Raw genomic sequence first — 17,249 nt, 5'->3', positions numbered from 1 at the left:
AGAAAAAGGTGCTGATTTCAAGAAAAATAAACACCCATTTCATTCTGTTTGCACTTGAGATGATTTTGCTATTTGCTTCAGCTGTTTTCTAAGCTGTTTGCATGCTGATTTTTACTGTTGCACATCCTGTGGGTGGGATCAAAGAAATGTAAACCTTTAAACTGAGAATAAATGCTTTATGTGTCATACATTTTACGTTCGCAAACTTTACAAAACCATCTATAGATACTGGTCATTGTGCCAGTTTGACAGAACTGATGGGGGAACAGAGGAATGGATAATGAAGAAATTACACTTTTCCAAGTCTGGATGTGGTGAGCTGAGAATACATACAGAGATGGAGGTATTGAAACCAGCAAATCGAGTGACTGTCTGCTAAACATTAAGGACCCAAGTAACCAAGCTGGCTTCACCAGAACAGCCAGTGTGCCAACACAACTGTATGTTTGCTGCTCTGAACATGCAGACTGCACAGGGACAATGTTTTTCCTGAAACAAATGTGCAGAGGAAGGTCTTCAGAAGTGTAAAGGGCGGTTAAGCCGACTCCACTAACCTGATTAAGAAGCGCTCTCAGTCATCACAGGCATGGGATTGCACAGCTGTTGAGGACCCGGGAAGGTAACACACATGAAGGGCTGCAGAACAGATCCTGCCTTGCTGCAGCAGCACTGCAGTACACCCAGCAGCGTTTTGCCCCCGCAGCCCCAGCGTGGGCACAGTTGACCCTCACATTCCTGTACCCCCCAAGTGTTGGTGCTGGTTTGAAAGCTGAGATGAGCTAACTGGAGTATGGACAAATGGCCGAGAGTAGTTATAATAAGAATGGCATCTTATTTATAATCTGGGTCATATTTCCTCTTAAATCTATGTAAGCAAAAGCATAGAAGCTGCTCACTGTGTCCTGCTGGACCAGATAGGGAGGGAATCCAGAAGCATCCTGAGCCTGCTGGTGCCACCATCCCCAGGGCATGCAGGCTGCAGATCCCACAGCCCCTGAGTGAGCAGCCCCTGCCAGAAGTTAATTTTGGGGCTACACGATACGACAAGCAGTGAGACTCATAAGGAGCTCTGAAAGGAGAGCGATGCTGCACTGGACTGGGTGGGACGGCCAGCACATAATTTAGGTACAACAAGCTCTAAAAATCATGCCAATAAATCAGTGTCTGTCAGACACCTTCTCAAGTGTCAGTGGCAGAAAAAGGCTACAAACAATACTACTCCTTATAAGCAACTAAGTTCAGTTGCTTGTAAATTGCTTTTTAAGTTCAGAAAATAGGAAATAGGATAAAATAGATCAAGTAACCATTTGCAGCACTGTGCAACTGATGGCTTTTGGTTTTTTTTTTTTTTTTTTTGCTTTTAAGTTACGTTTCCTGCCCTGCTGGGTGTGCAGCAACAGACACTTTTCTAGGTCAGTGATGAATGTGAGACAGAGCTGAGCGCACGTCCAGGGCTCACCCACACAGCCCAGCATGGGGTGGGACCCCCAGAGCCCAGCACCAGGGGCTGAGCACTGCTGAAAGCAGCAACTGTGCAGCATCACCCAGCTGCCATGACAGCTTTCTGCCCCAATTGCCGTCTTGCAAGCACAGGCGGCTATTTCTCCTAATCCCAAGTGTACCACAAACTGCTGCAAACACAATGCTTCTCATCAGGAAAACATCACAGACATTATTTATCCCTGCTCCTTTGTCTCAGCCTCTCTACCTTCCCACTGCTGGAGGTCCTTTCCACCTGGCCCACCTCCATGGCCACTCATGCTTCGCTCCAGCCTGCACTCATCAGCCCCACTGAGCCTCACCTGGGGAGCTGCTACTGAACTCACTCTGAGGGAACTCCACTCCCTGAAGTCCCTGCTTACTTTCTGAAGCATAAAAGGGTAAGATAAGGGAAATGTTTCTTTAGAATAGAGCTAATATACTACAAACTTATCACTTAAAAAAAAAAAAAAAAATCAAGCCAACTTTCAAGCTCAGACTTCACATTTTAAGCCTTACGTCTTTGCCTTCGCCTGAACAGTAAGCATGCTGCATTCACAAAAGCAGGAGTCCCCTGTTCAGTGAGCTAATAGCAAAGAGGAACAGGGAAGTCCTTCAGGAGAGAGGAGAGGCTGATGATCAGAGACCACAGGCGTGCTGTGCTCACACTGCTCTCACATCAACACAGCTGCACTGACTTCAGTAAACTTGTTCCTGCTTCACCAGAAAAACTGAAGCACTATGTGTGAAAAAGCCATCCCAAAATTTATTCTCAAAATGTCAACAGAAACTTGTCAGTAGATACTCAAAAACTACAGTTCTTACATAAAAGTCATACATTCACAATGCAGAAAACTTGACAACAGGGATGCCTTTTGCATGTTCCATGTAACAATATCCATCTTACAGTGTAAACAGGTACTGGTATGTTCTCACTTACAAGTCCAGCAGGAAAGGCACAACTCGGCATACAGAGATCATAAGCAAGAATCAGGTGCAACAACATTACACAAACTTTTGGTAATCTGTACTTTTGGAGCCTTTCACAACAGAGACTGGACTTGATTTCCTGCGGTCCACAAAGACTTCTTCCCATCACTCAGTCCTTCTTTACCAAACGCTATTTCCAGTCTGCTTTAGATCCCATTACACGACAGTTCCAGCACACATCAGAGGAATAGTGAAAGGTCAGTCCAGTAAGTCTTCAGGTGCTTCCACTAATACATCAGGTTTTGGTTTCAGATAGTGCATGGAAGCATCTGCTTGAATCTCAGTTTATTACAGTGGTCATTAATAGAAAAATAGACACTACATCTACAAAAAGAAAAAAAAATGAGGTAGATAACTTAGAATCCAGATGACCATCCCAGCAACCTTCATACAATACGCACGGATCATTAATTACCTTTTTGGCAGAATGTAACTTCACAGACCACCAAGAAACTTAATGACCAGAGTAGGAATGCCATCCAAAACCCAAAAAACATTTAACCTAAGCATGAATACTTCATATTTAAATACAGGTTTACACAGACTGATCTTCTAAATTACTCAAATTAAAAACAATAAAACTAAAAAAACAAAAACCAACAAAGTCTCTTGCTAAGGAAAGCAGTTTCCATGCCCAATTGCAACAGTCACCTGAGATTCCTTGCAGAGCTTTTAGACCTGACTTCCCAAGGCAAGTCTTCCCTTTCAAGAAAGAAAAAAGTATATACATACCCACCCACGTTTGTTTTGGGCTCTTGGTACTGAAATAAAACATCTAGGAAAAACTGCACATCTTTGGAAGTAGGGATTTTGGCACTACACTTGGAGGACTGTTCTAGTAGTAGTATTAAATAAGCAGCAGTCAACAAAACAGAATTCCTTAGAAGCAGTGATTGAAGAAAAACAGCAACTTCCTTTCATAGAACTTCTGAGGCAAAAAGGAATTAAAAAAAAAGTCATTTTTATCGCCATTATAGTAAAAAAGTACATTCAGAAATCACACAGAGCCAAAAATTCAAACAGAAAAACTACTTCTAAGAGGGTGGCAGACATTCCAGGATATTTACCCGCATTAACAGCTTTCATTTCTCATCAGTAAATACAAGCTCCTCCACCAACAGTAGGCTGTTTCCACTCTATTCAAAACCCCCAAGTATTTCACTCTAAATGAAGAGGTAAATAATCTAAACCTTTGGAATTTCAAGTTGTAGAAACTTCTGTAAGGCTGTACACATTAAAGTCACACGTAAGAACTACTTTGCAAGACCCGCATCTTTCCAAATAAAAGGAAATCCTATTCTTTATTATTTACTATTTGCAAAGCAATACCATGATTGTACTCTGGGCAACGAAATCTTACAAAGACAACCATAAAATCATTTGCACGTCAATAGGAAAATAGGAGGCTGAAGTGGAATCTCTTAAAAATATATGTTTGTATATATATATTTGTTCTTTCTGTACGTCATCTTCACTCGAGTTCTTAACTAACGGCAATTTTGTTCTCCTCCATGAAGAGAGGGAATTGATGTTTTGGCACGTTGTCTGCAGCAGCACCACCGGCCTTTTCCGTATCAGAACCAGCCCCAGACTGGGTCCCATCCGTTTTGGAAACCGTCGCAGTGTTTATTGCCGAACCACCCGCAACGGTGACTGGGAGGGTCGGTAAGCCGCCGCTTTGGATCACTGAGATCTCGTTGGTCTTCATTGCTATGCCATTGCTGAGCACTGCTGTGTACTGATTCCATACTGTGGGGTCAATGCTCACTGAAGGAGCCACGATATCCTTGGGAAACATTTCAGATACCTTCTTGGGGTCATTCCCCAGTAGAGCCATGGGGTTATCAATTGAAAGCCTTCTTCCCCGTCTGGCAGAATTATTCCACATGTGAGTTCCTACATGGACCTTTCCAAGAGGGGAAACAAAGAGAATCATTAATGCCACAACTCTTATGACAAGCTCACATTCTGCTTTGCTTGCAGCCAAACTGCTCAGAAGTAGTAACGCGTGTATTCAAAGGCAGTGTGCCTTCAGGTAGGAATTTAGGCTGGTTAGCTCTCGCCTGCCTTTATCCTCACCCTTCCACCTGTACGACATTCAGCAGCCTTATGTAACCACGGCTCTTCAGCTTAGTACTGAAGTGCTTGTAGGAATGTGTTCCACTTATTTGGAATGGTGTCAGCACGGTTGCTCCCCTACCCCTCTACCTCTCGAGAAAGAAAAGCCACATTATTTGCCATCAGACTGCACTGAAAAAGTACTACTCAATGCAAAAGAAGAAAAAAAAGCCTCACCAAATAATTTGGAAGAGATGCTACACACCTAAGCTAAAATCTTCGATGCCACACACAGGGTGCTGCTGCTTCCCACAAGTGATTGCTCACAAACTGCACAGTTCAAGGTATTCCCTCCCCAACTGTATTTATGCAAGCAAATTGAAAAGGTTCTCATAGGACTGCATGAGGGAGCTGCAAGTCCCCAGTAGGGCAAATGGACTAATGTGAAAACAGACAGACAGGAGTCAAAGTGACCACCTGAAGAGCCAAAAGAAAGCCCAAGCCGTTCCCAGAGACTGCACTGACAGCAAGTCTCTCCCTCCTTGGTAAGGCCTTCCCCAGCAAAGGGGATCACAATGCAGGAGGCAGCTTACCTTCAGGTTCCCCTTCGTTGTAAAGGCTCTCCCACAGATGGTGCAGGCAAATGGCTTTTCCCCTGTATGGGTCCGCTCGTGAATCTGCAGGGCACTGGCAGAGGAGAAGTTCTTCCCACACGTAGTGCAGATGTGCTGTTTGGCTGGACGGCAGAACTTCGGTCGTGGCACAAGGAGAGGGGCAACACCAGGGGAGAGAGCTGGTGGGCCAATGAAATGGCTAGTGCTAATGGGACGCTCACTTGGTATTTCCATTTTTATGAGGGCTGGCGGGGCTCTAACAAAAGCAGCTGGAATACTATTTCGACCTTGAGAGGAAAAAGGAATACACATACATATAGACACACAGTATTTATCCCACCTGCATCTGCATTCAAGGAAAAATCTGTCTGGAATACAGAAGTCCCCACCTTTAGAGATGCGTGCTTGCAGAGCCCTACAGAGCCCTATGGTAGGGCTGCTACACTCAAACAAATCTTCTCATTCCTGCTTTTTCTAGTGAAATTAAGACTTCAACATTCTCGCTCCAAATTTATCAATTTTCATCAAATTTAGATAAACACCATTCTGAGTGCTAAGGAGTTCAAAAACCCAACAGAATGATCCAGTTTTTTTAATGCCACATTCTCGGGTTAAACCGTTTTCCATAGAACATCAATGTGTACATTTTCAGTAGCTACAGGGAGGTATCAGGTGTGCCCAAGAAAGACAGCAAGTGCATAGCCCCTACTGATTTTAAGGACCTGTGCTCCCCCCTTACATAAGACAGTATTTAAACCATGAACTTTTGTTTAATTTTGAGTCTGAGTCAGGAAAGCTCTCCTGGTCTGAATGGAGAAGAGGGAACTGAACCGGTTTTGCCTCCTGTCGGTCCTGCTGGAGAAGGCTTTCTTTCCGTCCCACTCCCCCACCCCAACTTATTGCCAGCATTTCACATTACTCACCATACTCTCCATTTGCAAAGTGTAGCCCAGGTTCTTCTTTAATGACTTTCCGACCAATGTTGCCATAAGTTAAATCCAAAGCAACGACCCCTTCCATCTCTCCAGGAGCACTCTCAGGACCCTCTGATTTACTTCCCGTGCCTACATCTTCTTGGCTGGTGAAGCTCGGTGACTTTGACCTCACGCTCTCAGTTTGGCTGTTGGCAGGGGATAGAGCCTGCAGCGAGGTGGACTCGGAGGCGGCAGGACTGCGGCCATTCTGATAATCTGGATCTCCGGCCACAGAAGACGAATCGTTCGTCATGCCATCGCTCTCTGTAGAGCCGTTGTCACTGGACTTCAAGCTGCTTTGCCGCTGCAGGTTTAGAGCAGAGTTGACAATCTTCATTTGATTCTCCAGTGCAGCAATGCCAGAGAAGCCAGCGGCTGCGGCCGGCAATTCTGACTGTGCATCGAATGGGGTAGGAGGCTTCGAGGAGCTCCTGGGGCCATCCTGAGACTCCAGGTCCTCCTCTATCTCCATGCTTTCCATGCTCTCATCTGGGCGGCTGATGTCACCGTTCTTCTCAGCTGCAGCAGGATCCACTTCGGCGCTGTCACAGGTGTTTTCCGGCATGGGCGTGTTAGGTATCTGTCCTCCCATATGCATGCGGATGTGCTGCTGCAACACAACTGCGTTTGTGAACTTCTTCTGGCAGATAGGACACGAGTGTTGCATCTTCAGAGGAGTATTGGCCCGGTGGACACCATAATGAGTTTTAAGATTCCCTTTGGTGGAGAAGGCACGGCCACAGATTTTACACTTGAACGGCCTCTCCCCGGTGTGGGTACGATAATGCATTTTGAGCGAGCTCTGGCAGCTCAGCACTCTGTGACAGATCAGGCACTCGTTGGGGTCCGCAGTGGACTTATCGATGTTCTCAACCAGCTGCTGAAGCTTGGATGTTTCTGAACCTTGCTCATTCGACCCGCCCATGTGGAAGATGCCCCCGCTGCAGGCAGCTTGCGGGGAGCTCAAGCTCTGCTCCGTTCCCGATTCGTGACCGACCGCCCCAGATGAGGAAGAGCCGCCTTCGCTGTCTGGAGAAGGCCGAGAGGGCAGCTCTGTGGAGAAGGCGGCCGGCTCCTTGGTGCCCGCAAGGCTGGGAGCGTTCGGAGGAGCGCTGGAGGCTGCGGAGGTAGGCAGGGTTGTCAGCAGGGGTTTGCTATCCACGATTAGGTTAGACTCATCCAGTGGCACAGACATCCCATACGGGATCCCACTGCTTGTGGGAACATTGTCCAGGTGCTCAGGAACCGGGTAAGGGTTCATCTTGATGTGGGGGTATTTGTCTTTGTGACGCTGAAAATGCACTTTAAGGTTTCCTTTGGTTGTAAAGCGGTTACCACAAATGTTACACTTGTAGGGCCTCTCTCCGGTGTGGGAGCGGAGGTGGATCTGCAGGGCGCTGTCGTTGCCAAAGACCTTGCCGCAGAATTTACACTTGTGTTTGAAGAACGGCTCCTCTGCGCTCGATTTGCTTTCGGACACACAGATATTGGGAGGTTTCCCTTTCACCCTCTTTGAGGAATCTATGACAGAAGAAACAGCCGAAAGGGGATTCTGGAAGATGACAGAGTGGGAGGACTGAGGTAGCAAAGGATTCGGGAACCGAGAAATGGAGCCGGCAAAGGTTCTGCTGGCCTCTGGCTTCAGGGGGAAGGGGGAGGAGAGGCCGGCAGCCAGCGAGCCGGCGGCCGCAACACCAGTGTTAGCATGAGGTAGTTTGCCTTGCTTCAAGGATTCCAGCGATAGGCTCTGGCTTCCCGCCTTCTGCCCGATCAGCGCCACAGCGGCTGACAGCTGCTGGGACATGTGAGCACCCAGCGCCTTCAGTGGGTCAGCAGCAGCGGCTATGGAGGGGTGCAGGGCGTGAGGGGCCATCATGGCGATCTGGATGCGGATCTGCTCCGTCAGCTGGATCTGCTGGAGCTGCTGCTGCTGCAAGCACACGAGCTGCTCCAGGATCATGGGAATAGCATTAAAGCTGGCGGCTGAAGAAGCGATGGCGTCGGTGGTACGCTGGTTCACAGCCACTTTAGTGCCACGTATCGTCTGCAAAGTCACGTTAGTGTTCGGTACTTTGGATTTTGGTAGATAGCTCAGCCCAGGAGTCACGGGTGCAGCTGGGGGTTCTATCTTGAGGTACATCCCTCCCACCGACTCGGCATCAATTTTTCCTTCTCTCTTCTCTGCAGAACCGGTGCAGCCCTTCGCCTGAGTGTCCTTGTGTGCCCTGCTATCCCCTCGGTCACTCGAGAAGCTCCCAACAGCAGCTTCGGAGAAGCCTTCAGGAGGGACTGCTCCCTCACTGTCATTCATGATTAGGACAGGTGGATTTTTAGTGCAATTTTTCTTATGCTCAAGGAATTCAGAGAGATCGAAGAATTCTGCACAGCATTTCTCACAGATCTTGGTTTCCTCCGTTCGGCACCTTTTGGAGCTCATTTCGCCATCTCCATCACCTGGGACGTCTCGTGGACTCCCTTAAAATGAAAGAAAGTCACACCGTTAATAGCTGGTTTTAGACTGGCCCCACCAGAACTGCAAGCCAAAGACACAGGACACTCAGAGTCCCACAGTTCAGTTTGCAGACTGAAATCCTACTCTTTTGCCATGAGTACATTTGCGGCCTTAAGAAATTATGCATCTCAATTCTGCTTTCCATAAATCCAACAAAAAGGAAGTCTCATGAGGGTTGACAGAAGTTTATCGCAAATCCCTTCATACAGATAGAAATGTACAGGCCAGCTGGTCCCTGCAAAATGGCTTGGAGTATGACCCAGGTGAGACAGAACAGGAACCATAACAGAGGAAAAACCTGATTACTGTAAGCTTACTTTGTGTTTGCTTATTTTTGTTTGTTTGAACTTCAAAATTCTTAGTGGCCTCTCAGAAATTGTTAGCACAAAGTTCAGAGCAGTTCATTCTTCACTGTGCACCAATACAGTAAATGACATTCTCTCCTCCATTATGGAGGTGATTACTACCTAAGAGGGCTGACAGAAGCAAAATTAACTCCAATATTAGCTCTGAAATATTTCAGAAGCCAACTCACGTGAAAAAGCCTCCAGAAAGTCACAGCAATAACAAGACGACGATTAACTTACAAGAACCCCAGAAGCAAGAATGGACCTACACTGATGCTGGCAACTACCAGAATGCCGAGCTGTAGCTCTGCTTGTGACACACACGAAGCTTCAGACCCATCGAGGATTCTGTGTTTAGTTGCATCCATAACTTTAACCTTCTCTCTCCCTAAAAGGAGACGGAAGCCCACAGGCCCACTCCTGCCCTCTGCCTGCTGCTGCTCCACAAACCCAGCACTATTTGCAGGAGGACACATACAAATTGTGATTCAGGGAAATACCAGAATGGGAAGAGAGGCTGAGAAATTCTAAACCAGAACAGGATGTTTGTGCTCAACCCAGCCATCCTTCAAGCACCAAGCTCCTGCCAAGCTTGAGGTGGGTGAGCACAGAGCAGGCGATGCCCCACGCCTCCACACTGCAGTGAGGGGGAACGGGCACAGCTCTGGACAGCTCAGCACCACACAGCATCCTTCAACCTGCAGTAAGTGCTCCAACCCTTATGGGTGCCAGGGGTACAGCAAGCAAGTCCTCTGCTCGCCTCCCACACACAGCAGGGGTGCATTGCGGGCCCCAACACGACAACATCTGAATCGAAAGACTCCCTGGATTCAGATCCTGCATCTCCAGCGGTTCACCCCAGGACTGAGCTCCAATTCCACACTACCAACCCACACCGTCCTGAAATGGAACCAAGCACCCTGCAAGCACCAGAGCTATCTGTGGCTTTCATTTTAAAGGTGTAACTGAACCACACATCCGATATGTGTATATCCTGTACATGGCAGGGTGGAGGCGTCTGGGCAGCAGCCCCAGCACGTTCACCGTCTGCTCTGGGGCAGCATAAGAGCTCTGTGGGGGGTGATATTGTAAACCCTGACATTTGTCTGGGTAAAAGGGTATTATATATACATATATATTCAACTAATCAAAACTTCAACTGCTTAATGTGTTGAGTGATGGAAGTACACATGAAAGCTTCTTTAAAGACCTAGTTCAACTCAAACCTCTGTGTATCAGAGACCTGCTGTACTGCACTCTGCAGAGCAATACATCCAAATCTGGGCACACACAGTTCTGCTAAACACACTCACTTCAGGTTACATTTCAAGATCTCCTCAAGCAAGGAGAAGAGGCGTTCTTAGCTACAATCAAAACTGATTCAAACCCCCATATCTAAACAGCAATGCAGGGAGAGTGACATACTTTTTTTTTCCACCCCTCCCCCCCAAACAACTTTCACAAGTGACAAAAAAAGAAAAAAATAGAGTTTTGTTGACATGCTTCCCATTGCAAATGGGAAATTGATGTGTCTAAATTCAATTTAACTACGGAAAAACAAATCTGAGCTGTAGACTATTTAAGTAGAAGAAGTACATGACACAGAACTTGGTCAATAATTACTGTCAGCTGAGGTCAAGAATGAATGTCTTCAAGCTCCCATCTCTGGGAAAGTCTGAGCAGTTACAATGGGAAAGAAAGCACTCAGCAGCGGAAAAAGCATCTTCTCTAACCGTGCTGCACAGACTCCGGGTCTTCCTTTGACTACATGAGTAACTATTCCCACCCAAAAGGTACTTCACAGAACCACAGCCATAAACACCAAAACCTCCTTTCCAAGTCCTTTAGTATTTAGAGCTTTACCTTCCCGTGTTGCAAAATACCCCTAGGTTTTCCTTCAGGAAGCATAACACTTTCTGCCCACCTCTCCTGTGAGCACACACATCACACCGCAGTTTGCACCTCTGTGGTGGCCACATGAATTGCTTCAGGTGGAGCAGAGATACCTGCATTACAAACTGTAGCCCACCCCAAGGAGGTATTCCAGCATAACCATGTCTAGACAAGTTCTCAAACTACTTCCAAGCATGTCATCATTTATCTCCCTCCCATTGACAGCCCCTTCTTATTTTTCCACCAATAAGACTTGCTATATCCAAAGACTGTCATCCAGCTCCATCACAACCCACATTCCCCATTTCCATAACTCCAAGGAGCTCCAGAAGTGACTTTTGTGGTCTCACACACCCCTGCCACTGCTCAGCATGGAGCAGCAGATCCCCAGGCCCAGGAGCAGCAGGTGGGGCCGCCCCGTGCAGCCACGAGCACTGTTAGCATCACCTTTTGGTTTCCAGTTCCCCCATCTGACAACAAGGCACTAGCTGAGCACTCCAAATGAACTGAATTCCCAGCTTGCATTGACCTGTTGTCTGATACAGAAGGGAAAGTAAGGCTTAACGCTACCCTACAACTCAGGGAAATTGAGTACAGCACTTCATTTATCTCAAAATGCTTTGTTGGAGGAGGTTTTGAAGATAAACAGGAGGAATAGGTGCTCAGTTACCCCACAGCAGCTGGGACACAGAGCAGCACTCCAGCACCCCACTGACACCAACACACCTGCACCCGGCTGAGCCCCAATGCTGTGAGCACTTCCAGAGCAGCCGAAGGGCTCTCCAAAGGCTCCTCAGGAACAGTAGCAGGGCTTCTCCTGGCCTTGTTGGTGTGGTTTTTATTTTTTGTGTTTTTTTTTTTTTAAAACCTCCCCACCCCCGAATTTCAGGAATGTTATCTCCCAGCATCTCCTTATCCAATAAGTTAGAAGAATGCAGTAAACCCAGCAGGGGGGTTAGATTGAATCACTGGCAAATGGATGGAAAAAATCCACTATTGTGTAGGACAAGGCGGTCATCGACAAGGAGGGCTGATAAAATCCACACTGCTCGAATTAAGGGAGGTGGTTTTTTGAGAGAGAGAGAACCAGTAAAAGAGAAGAGAAGTAAATCTTATCTGGTTTGATTTCATTCCAAGCAGGGCGCTGCTGGCCCACCGCTCAGCCCAGCGATTAGCAGCCTCCTTTTTTTCTAACTGTGAGAAAGTTTTCTTGGATGTGATTTAGGAGGAATTGCTCAGGACTGAAGCTGTTTTCTTTTTCCTCCTGTGGGCAGTTTAATGCCTTTGGTGAGCACTTTTCCCACTGACCAGGTACGATCAGCTTTTAACACTTGAACACAATTTCAGCTGTGGACACGTGCTCGTTTCCTGCAGGCTGGGAGCAGTCAGCCCTGAGGTGCCCTCTGTGCCCCCCAGCACTGCCCCGCTGCCCCCCGTGCCTCCAGCTGACAAGTTTGGCCACTTCCAGAACTGCCTGAACTTTCCTTTCCGCCCCAATGCAAAATAACACAACAGCATTTCCTTTAACTGCAACCATATAAAAAAATAAACAAAATCGCTTATTTGAGTATGCAAAGCCTTGCGCTGACTCTTGCAGGAGTAATGCAAAGGCCTCAATGGTTTCTCTGCGGAATTTATCAGCGGCATTTGCCACCCAAGCCCGAGCCATCCACGTGTTACCACCGACTGCAACTTCTTATGCTTTCAGGTTTCCTCAAGGCATTTTTTAACCATCTGACTACGTATCTAACGATTTGCTCGCTTGCTTTTTGGTTGTCCCTCTACCAAAGAGAAAGACCCGCCGAAGGACGCTGAGCTATGCTAAGCTATGGTAACACCGCGCCCGAGGGGAAAGCAGCGTCCAGCTGCACGTGGAAGAAAAAAAAAAAGTTCGCAGCTCACGCACTACTCTCGAACCCAGAACACCGCTCACAGCCCCCCTACTCCCCCAGAGAGGCCCGGAGCCCCGCTCCCACCCCAGGAGCCTCCGGTGGTCGTTCCGAGGGGCTTTACAGCCCAGAGCCGCCGCGGTGCCCCCGCCCGCGGTTATCCGCGCACCGCTCCCGGCGCGGCCGTGCGGACGCCGGCAGACAGCGGAGGGCACTCACGGCCCGCGGGGCTGCGGCCGCCCCCGGAGCGGGGAGGGGAAAGCGGGGCCTGCAAACCCACGGGCCACCCATGCGTTAGTATTGCTTTTTTCTTTCTTTCTTTAAAGCAAAGGGGCTCCCCCCGTCCTGCTACAAAAGAAAAGTGTTGTAACAAAAAAATAGAGCTTTCCCCCCAGCACGAGCAGCGGGGCAGCCCGGCCCTACCTGCTCTGCGCGGAGCTCCGCGGTGCGCTCCTCCCGCAGCTGTGAGTGCGGCGGCCCCGGACCACACTTAACACGAGTACAGTGTTTAAGACCGAGCTAAACGGCACAAACCCCGCTGCCAAGGTCAATTGCATGAGAGTCCTAATTGTAAGCCTGACATCAACTTACCACCCACAGCAAGCGGGAGGAGGCAAAGGTTAGAGCAGCAGCTCTGTCAAAACGTCACATGCCGCCGAGCCCAGCGAAGGGCTCCATCACTACAACCAATATAATGTTTCACTTACGTAAAAGGAAAAACAAGCGGGCATCGCCCAGCCCAGGGCCCCTCCAGCCGCGCAGCCCCGCGGCTCCCAACACCCCCCCAACGCTCTGCGCCCATTTCGGACGAACCCAAACTAATAATGATAATAATAAAACCCACCGATACCAAACCCGTCACTTTCCTCGTCGAACACCTCGCCAGCATCGGCACAACTCCACGCACGGAGCGGGGCACTGAAGAAATGAAATCCAGCGCCACCTCGACAACAGCTGCAGTTTGATACTGTATTTTTAAGAATAAATCAGATGTTTTTTTAATATATTTTTTAGTGGCGGCTATGGGGCACGATGGGCATTTTCATCCCCTCTGTGGAAATGCTAATTTCGCTCTGTCGCGTGATCCCCCGGTGCCCACCTGCTGATTTTTTGACCTGTTAATTGATCACCGCGTTGGCCGCGCCGCAGCTTAACGCGCCGCATTGTTCGCAGAGGTGGGTCCGCATCGCTTCGGGAAACAACACGAGAAAAAGGGCACTTGCAAACTAGGAGATAAGGGCTTGATTTTATTATTTCGATCACGTATATACTCTCGATAACGTCCCAGCCAAATCCCTGCCGTATTTCCACTTTGTTATGCACCCTCAGCACTCGGACACACCTGGAGCGGGAAATACGGGAACCGCTTCGGAGATCAGACACTCGGAACCCACGTGTTTTAATTTCAGAAGGCACGAAGCTCCCGCAGAGGTCGGGGCCGCGCCGCCGGGACGTGTCCTGACCGAGGGCCGCCCCGAGGGGTCCCGGCAGAGCGCGGCCGCGGGGCGGCGCCCGGCAGCTCCATCCCGGCTCCGTCCCTGCGGCGCTCCGGTGCCCCCACTCCGCTCCCAGCGGCCGTCGCGACCCACAAAGGAGGCCCCGGCCCCATCCCGGCGGCAGCAGAACCCCCCCCGGAAGGGTGAGAACTTCGGCAGGTCCCCCCTGGCCCGTGCTGCTCCGGCTCCCGTGGGGAGGCGGAGGGTTTCACGGAGGGATATGTTAAAAGATATGTTAAAAGGAGGGGGAGGAAAAAAAGAAAAAAAAAAGTCGACCAACACAAAAGCAGCTGCCCATTGCCCCAAGTGCGCGGTGTGGAGCGATCCTCCCCTCGCAGCACACCTCCCCCGCCCCGATGGGCCGCATCAGGAGTTATTAACCCTTTTGTTTCAGCGCAGCCCCGGAGGTGGCTTTCCAGCAGCGGGCAGAGATTTACATGTGGAAACATCACCTCCATCCCCCAACCTAACCATATGCACAAAGGAAAACAGTCATGCATTAAACATGGGATTTATTGCCTTCTGGCCAGCTTGCCGAATCTTAAGTCACCATTAACCGGACCCAACAATTGCACATTTCGAATCAAAGAAGAGAGAAGGGGGAGGAGGAAAAAAAAATTAAGAGCCCGAACCTCCTGCGGTTTGGGAATCAACAGCTCCCGTAACGTGCATTGGTATTGATCAATTCCAGGACTGGAATCCTCCGTCCCCCCTCCCCAGAAAAGCAGCCCCTTGGGAAGGCAAAGAACCCCCCAAAGCTGTAGAGCTGACCTACAGAAGTGCTTGACCACAACACCCACAACTCTTAAGGAAGCGGCCGGGGTCGCTCTGGCAGCTCTCCCCGCACCGTCCCACCCCACAGCGGGACGGGCCCCGCGGCTGCCGCCTCCCCGGGGAGCTGCCCCCGCTCCGCCGCACTGCCCGACTCGGGGTACGGAGAGCGGGGAGAGCCCGCAGCGGAGCGGAGCCCCGCGGGGAGATGCGACACCGCCGGGGGAAGCCGGGCACGGAGACAGCCCCGAGCCTTCCTCTCTCCCGTGGGTGACCGCCGGCAAACAGCCCCTTCCCTGCACGCCCACCCAGGGCTCTGGACTAATATAAGTTTAAATATATCCTTTCCTCTTCCCTTCGCAAGGCAAAGGGCTGCGAGCTCACCGAAAAGGAGGCAGAGTGATTTGCGGGAGCGAAATCACCCGCACCACCCAAATACAAAGCGCTCCCGCACACCCCGCATTAGCTCACCGGAGTTATTTTAGGAAGTCGGAAATCAAAGATGGCTGGAGGTCAAGCTACAAAAGGTCCAGGGCGATTGTGATCTCCAACAAAAATAGTCCGAGCGCTTCCCCCCCCCCCCCTCCCCCCCGTTTTTTTTCCTCCTTCTAAAAGCCCCACAAAGTCTTCATCTAACTACCAAGAAATAGACAAATCGGGGAAACCGAACGAGTCATTTCCTACCCCCGAGAAGATGGTTCACAATTCCTTCCGCCCCCCCCCCCTCCCCCCCCCCCCCCCCCCCCCCCCACGACGCCCCCCTCGACCCAAAATCCTTTCCGCCCCAGGGAAGGTTTTGGGGTCCCCTCCCACGGGGCCGCACCCTGAGCTCACGGGGCCGCCGCACCCCGCGCCCCCCACGCGGGATCCGGCGCTGCTCCGCGGGACGGGACGGGGGGGGGGGTTCCCTCGTGGGGGAAGCGGGGCACCGGAGGCCGCCAGGGCAAGGGCCTCTCGGGCCGAGCTGCAGGCAGCACCAGCCCCCCCCTGCTCCCCCCCCCGGGCGGGCAGCCCCGTGGAGTAACTCCGCGGTTGGGACCCCGGAGGGGAGCGGAGCGCCCCCAGAAAGCCAGCGGGGATCCAAGGTCGGAGCCCGAAGGGGGAAGGAGCAGAGGGTGAAGCACGAGGGAAAAGAAAAGCTCCCCCCAGAAATCGCCCCGCTGCCTCCGCCGCGCATCAGCCGGGCTGCAAAGCACCGCGCCCCCCCCCTTACCACTTGCAGCATCTGGGGGCTGCTCCTCGGAGTTGATGTGCTGGGGCTTCGCCTGCTTCCGTCGCGACATGGTGCACCAGCATCGGGAGCAAAATAGTAGCAATTATTTTCCTCTTCACAACAAATTCCTAGAGTTGGGAAATTACCCCCATTGGGCGGAATGCGCATGTCAGAGTAATTATGATTATCAATAATGCATTGCGATTTATCATGGGTCCCTGACAGCTGATTGGCCTGAGTCCAAGGGCTCACAGATTATTCAAATAAGGTCCATTGATCAGGGCGCACCGGGGCACGCTGGGCGATGTAGTCCCGGCCCGGCCCGGCCCCGCGCGGCGACAAAGGCGGTGCGGACGCGGGGGGGGAGCAGATCCCGCTCGGGGAGTAAACAAACACGCGGCGGCCGGGGACAATACCTGCGTTATCTCACCTGCGCTTTTTGTATTGTACTTTTGAGATAATTTTTTTCTTTTCCCACCCTAAAGCAAGCAAGCAAGCAGAAGCTCGGGACAATGCTAACCCCCCTTGTCGTTAGATAAGGTGGAAAGGAAAGAGCAGCGATTGTCCGAAGCGGGGTCTGCCGGTGCTGCAGCACGTTGAGGGGCTTTACGAGCGGATCCAGACGGCGCGTAATTACGCTTGGCGTTGGTTCATTTGTTTAAAGCCTTCTTTTAAGTCTCGCTTTCTGGGGAGCGACAAAATCGAGCCGGGCGCTTTTTCAAAAGCAAATAAAAAACGTTGCACACGTGAAAGATTCGTGTGAAAAACTCGAAGCGAGCGATGGCGCGCCCCACGTTAGTTGTGTCACTACAGAGCGGAATCCTTTTCGTATTTTCCCTCCTGTTTGATCCCACGTGAAAATGCACCACCGTTCCCCCCCCCGGGCCCCAGCCGGGTCACCGCCCCGCCGCCATCCGTGGCACAGAGCCGTGCGCTCCGCCCGCCGCCCCCGCCCCCATCGCAGCGCGGCGGAGCCCACCGACGTGGCACGGGGACGGTGTGCGGCTCCAGGG

The 17,249-nt window shown here is 50.5% G+C and overlaps 1 protein-coding gene across 5 annotated transcripts; it reads right to left on the bottom strand.

Moving 5' to 3' along the window:
• Positions 1-2,223: 2,223 nt before the first annotated feature.
• On the bottom strand, positions 2,224-16,415 carry SALL4 (spalt like transcription factor 4). 5 transcript variants are annotated; one of them, NM_001080872.2, is made up of 4 exons: positions 16,237-16,415; positions 6,065-8,590; positions 5,121-5,428; positions 2,224-4,375 (listed from the first exon to the last, which is right to left on the bottom strand). In NM_001080872.2, the coding sequence occupies exons 1-4, from the start codon at positions 16,304-16,306 to the stop codon at positions 3,953-3,955; spliced, it is 3,327 nt and encodes a 1,108-aa protein (NP_001074341.1). In that variant the 5' UTR covers positions 16,307-16,415; the 3' UTR covers positions 2,224-3,952. The 5 variants fall into 5 exon arrangements, with proteins under 5 accessions (NP_001074341.1, XP_046758850.1, XP_046758849.1 ...); XM_046902894.1 differs by lacking the exon at positions 16,237-16,415 and adding an exon at positions 13,348-15,565; XM_046902893.1 differs by lacking the exon at positions 16,237-16,415 and adding an exon at positions 13,601-15,565.
• Between the last annotated feature and the right edge of the window lie 834 nt (positions 16,416-17,249).

The sequence above is a fragment of the Gallus gallus genome, chromosome 20 (genome assembly GCF_016699485.2).
Source record: "Gallus gallus isolate bGalGal1 chromosome 20, bGalGal1.mat.broiler.GRCg7b, whole genome shotgun sequence".
Lineage (NCBI taxonomy): Eukaryota > Metazoa > Chordata > Aves > Galliformes > Phasianidae > Gallus > Gallus gallus.
The sequence above is the reverse complement of the archived record's forward strand: the minus strand, read 5'-3'. Positions and strand labels throughout refer to the sequence as shown.

What these genes read in the sequence shown, in the direction of transcription:
- SALL4 (NM_001080872.2), bottom strand. Translation starts at nt 16,306, where the DNA reads ATGTCGCGACGGAAGCAGGCGAAGCCCCAGCACATCAACTCCGAGGAG. An exon ending in GCCCCCAGATGCTGCAAGTG is followed by an intron (nt 8,591 to 16,236) that starts GTAAGGGGGGGG and finishes TTTCATTTTAAG; the next exon opens with GGAGTCCACGAGACGTCCCA. An exon ending in CTTTGCAAATGGAGAGTATG is followed by an intron (nt 5,429 to 6,064) that starts GTGAGTAATGTG and finishes TTTCCTCTCAAG; the next exon opens with GTCGAAATAGTATTCCAGCT.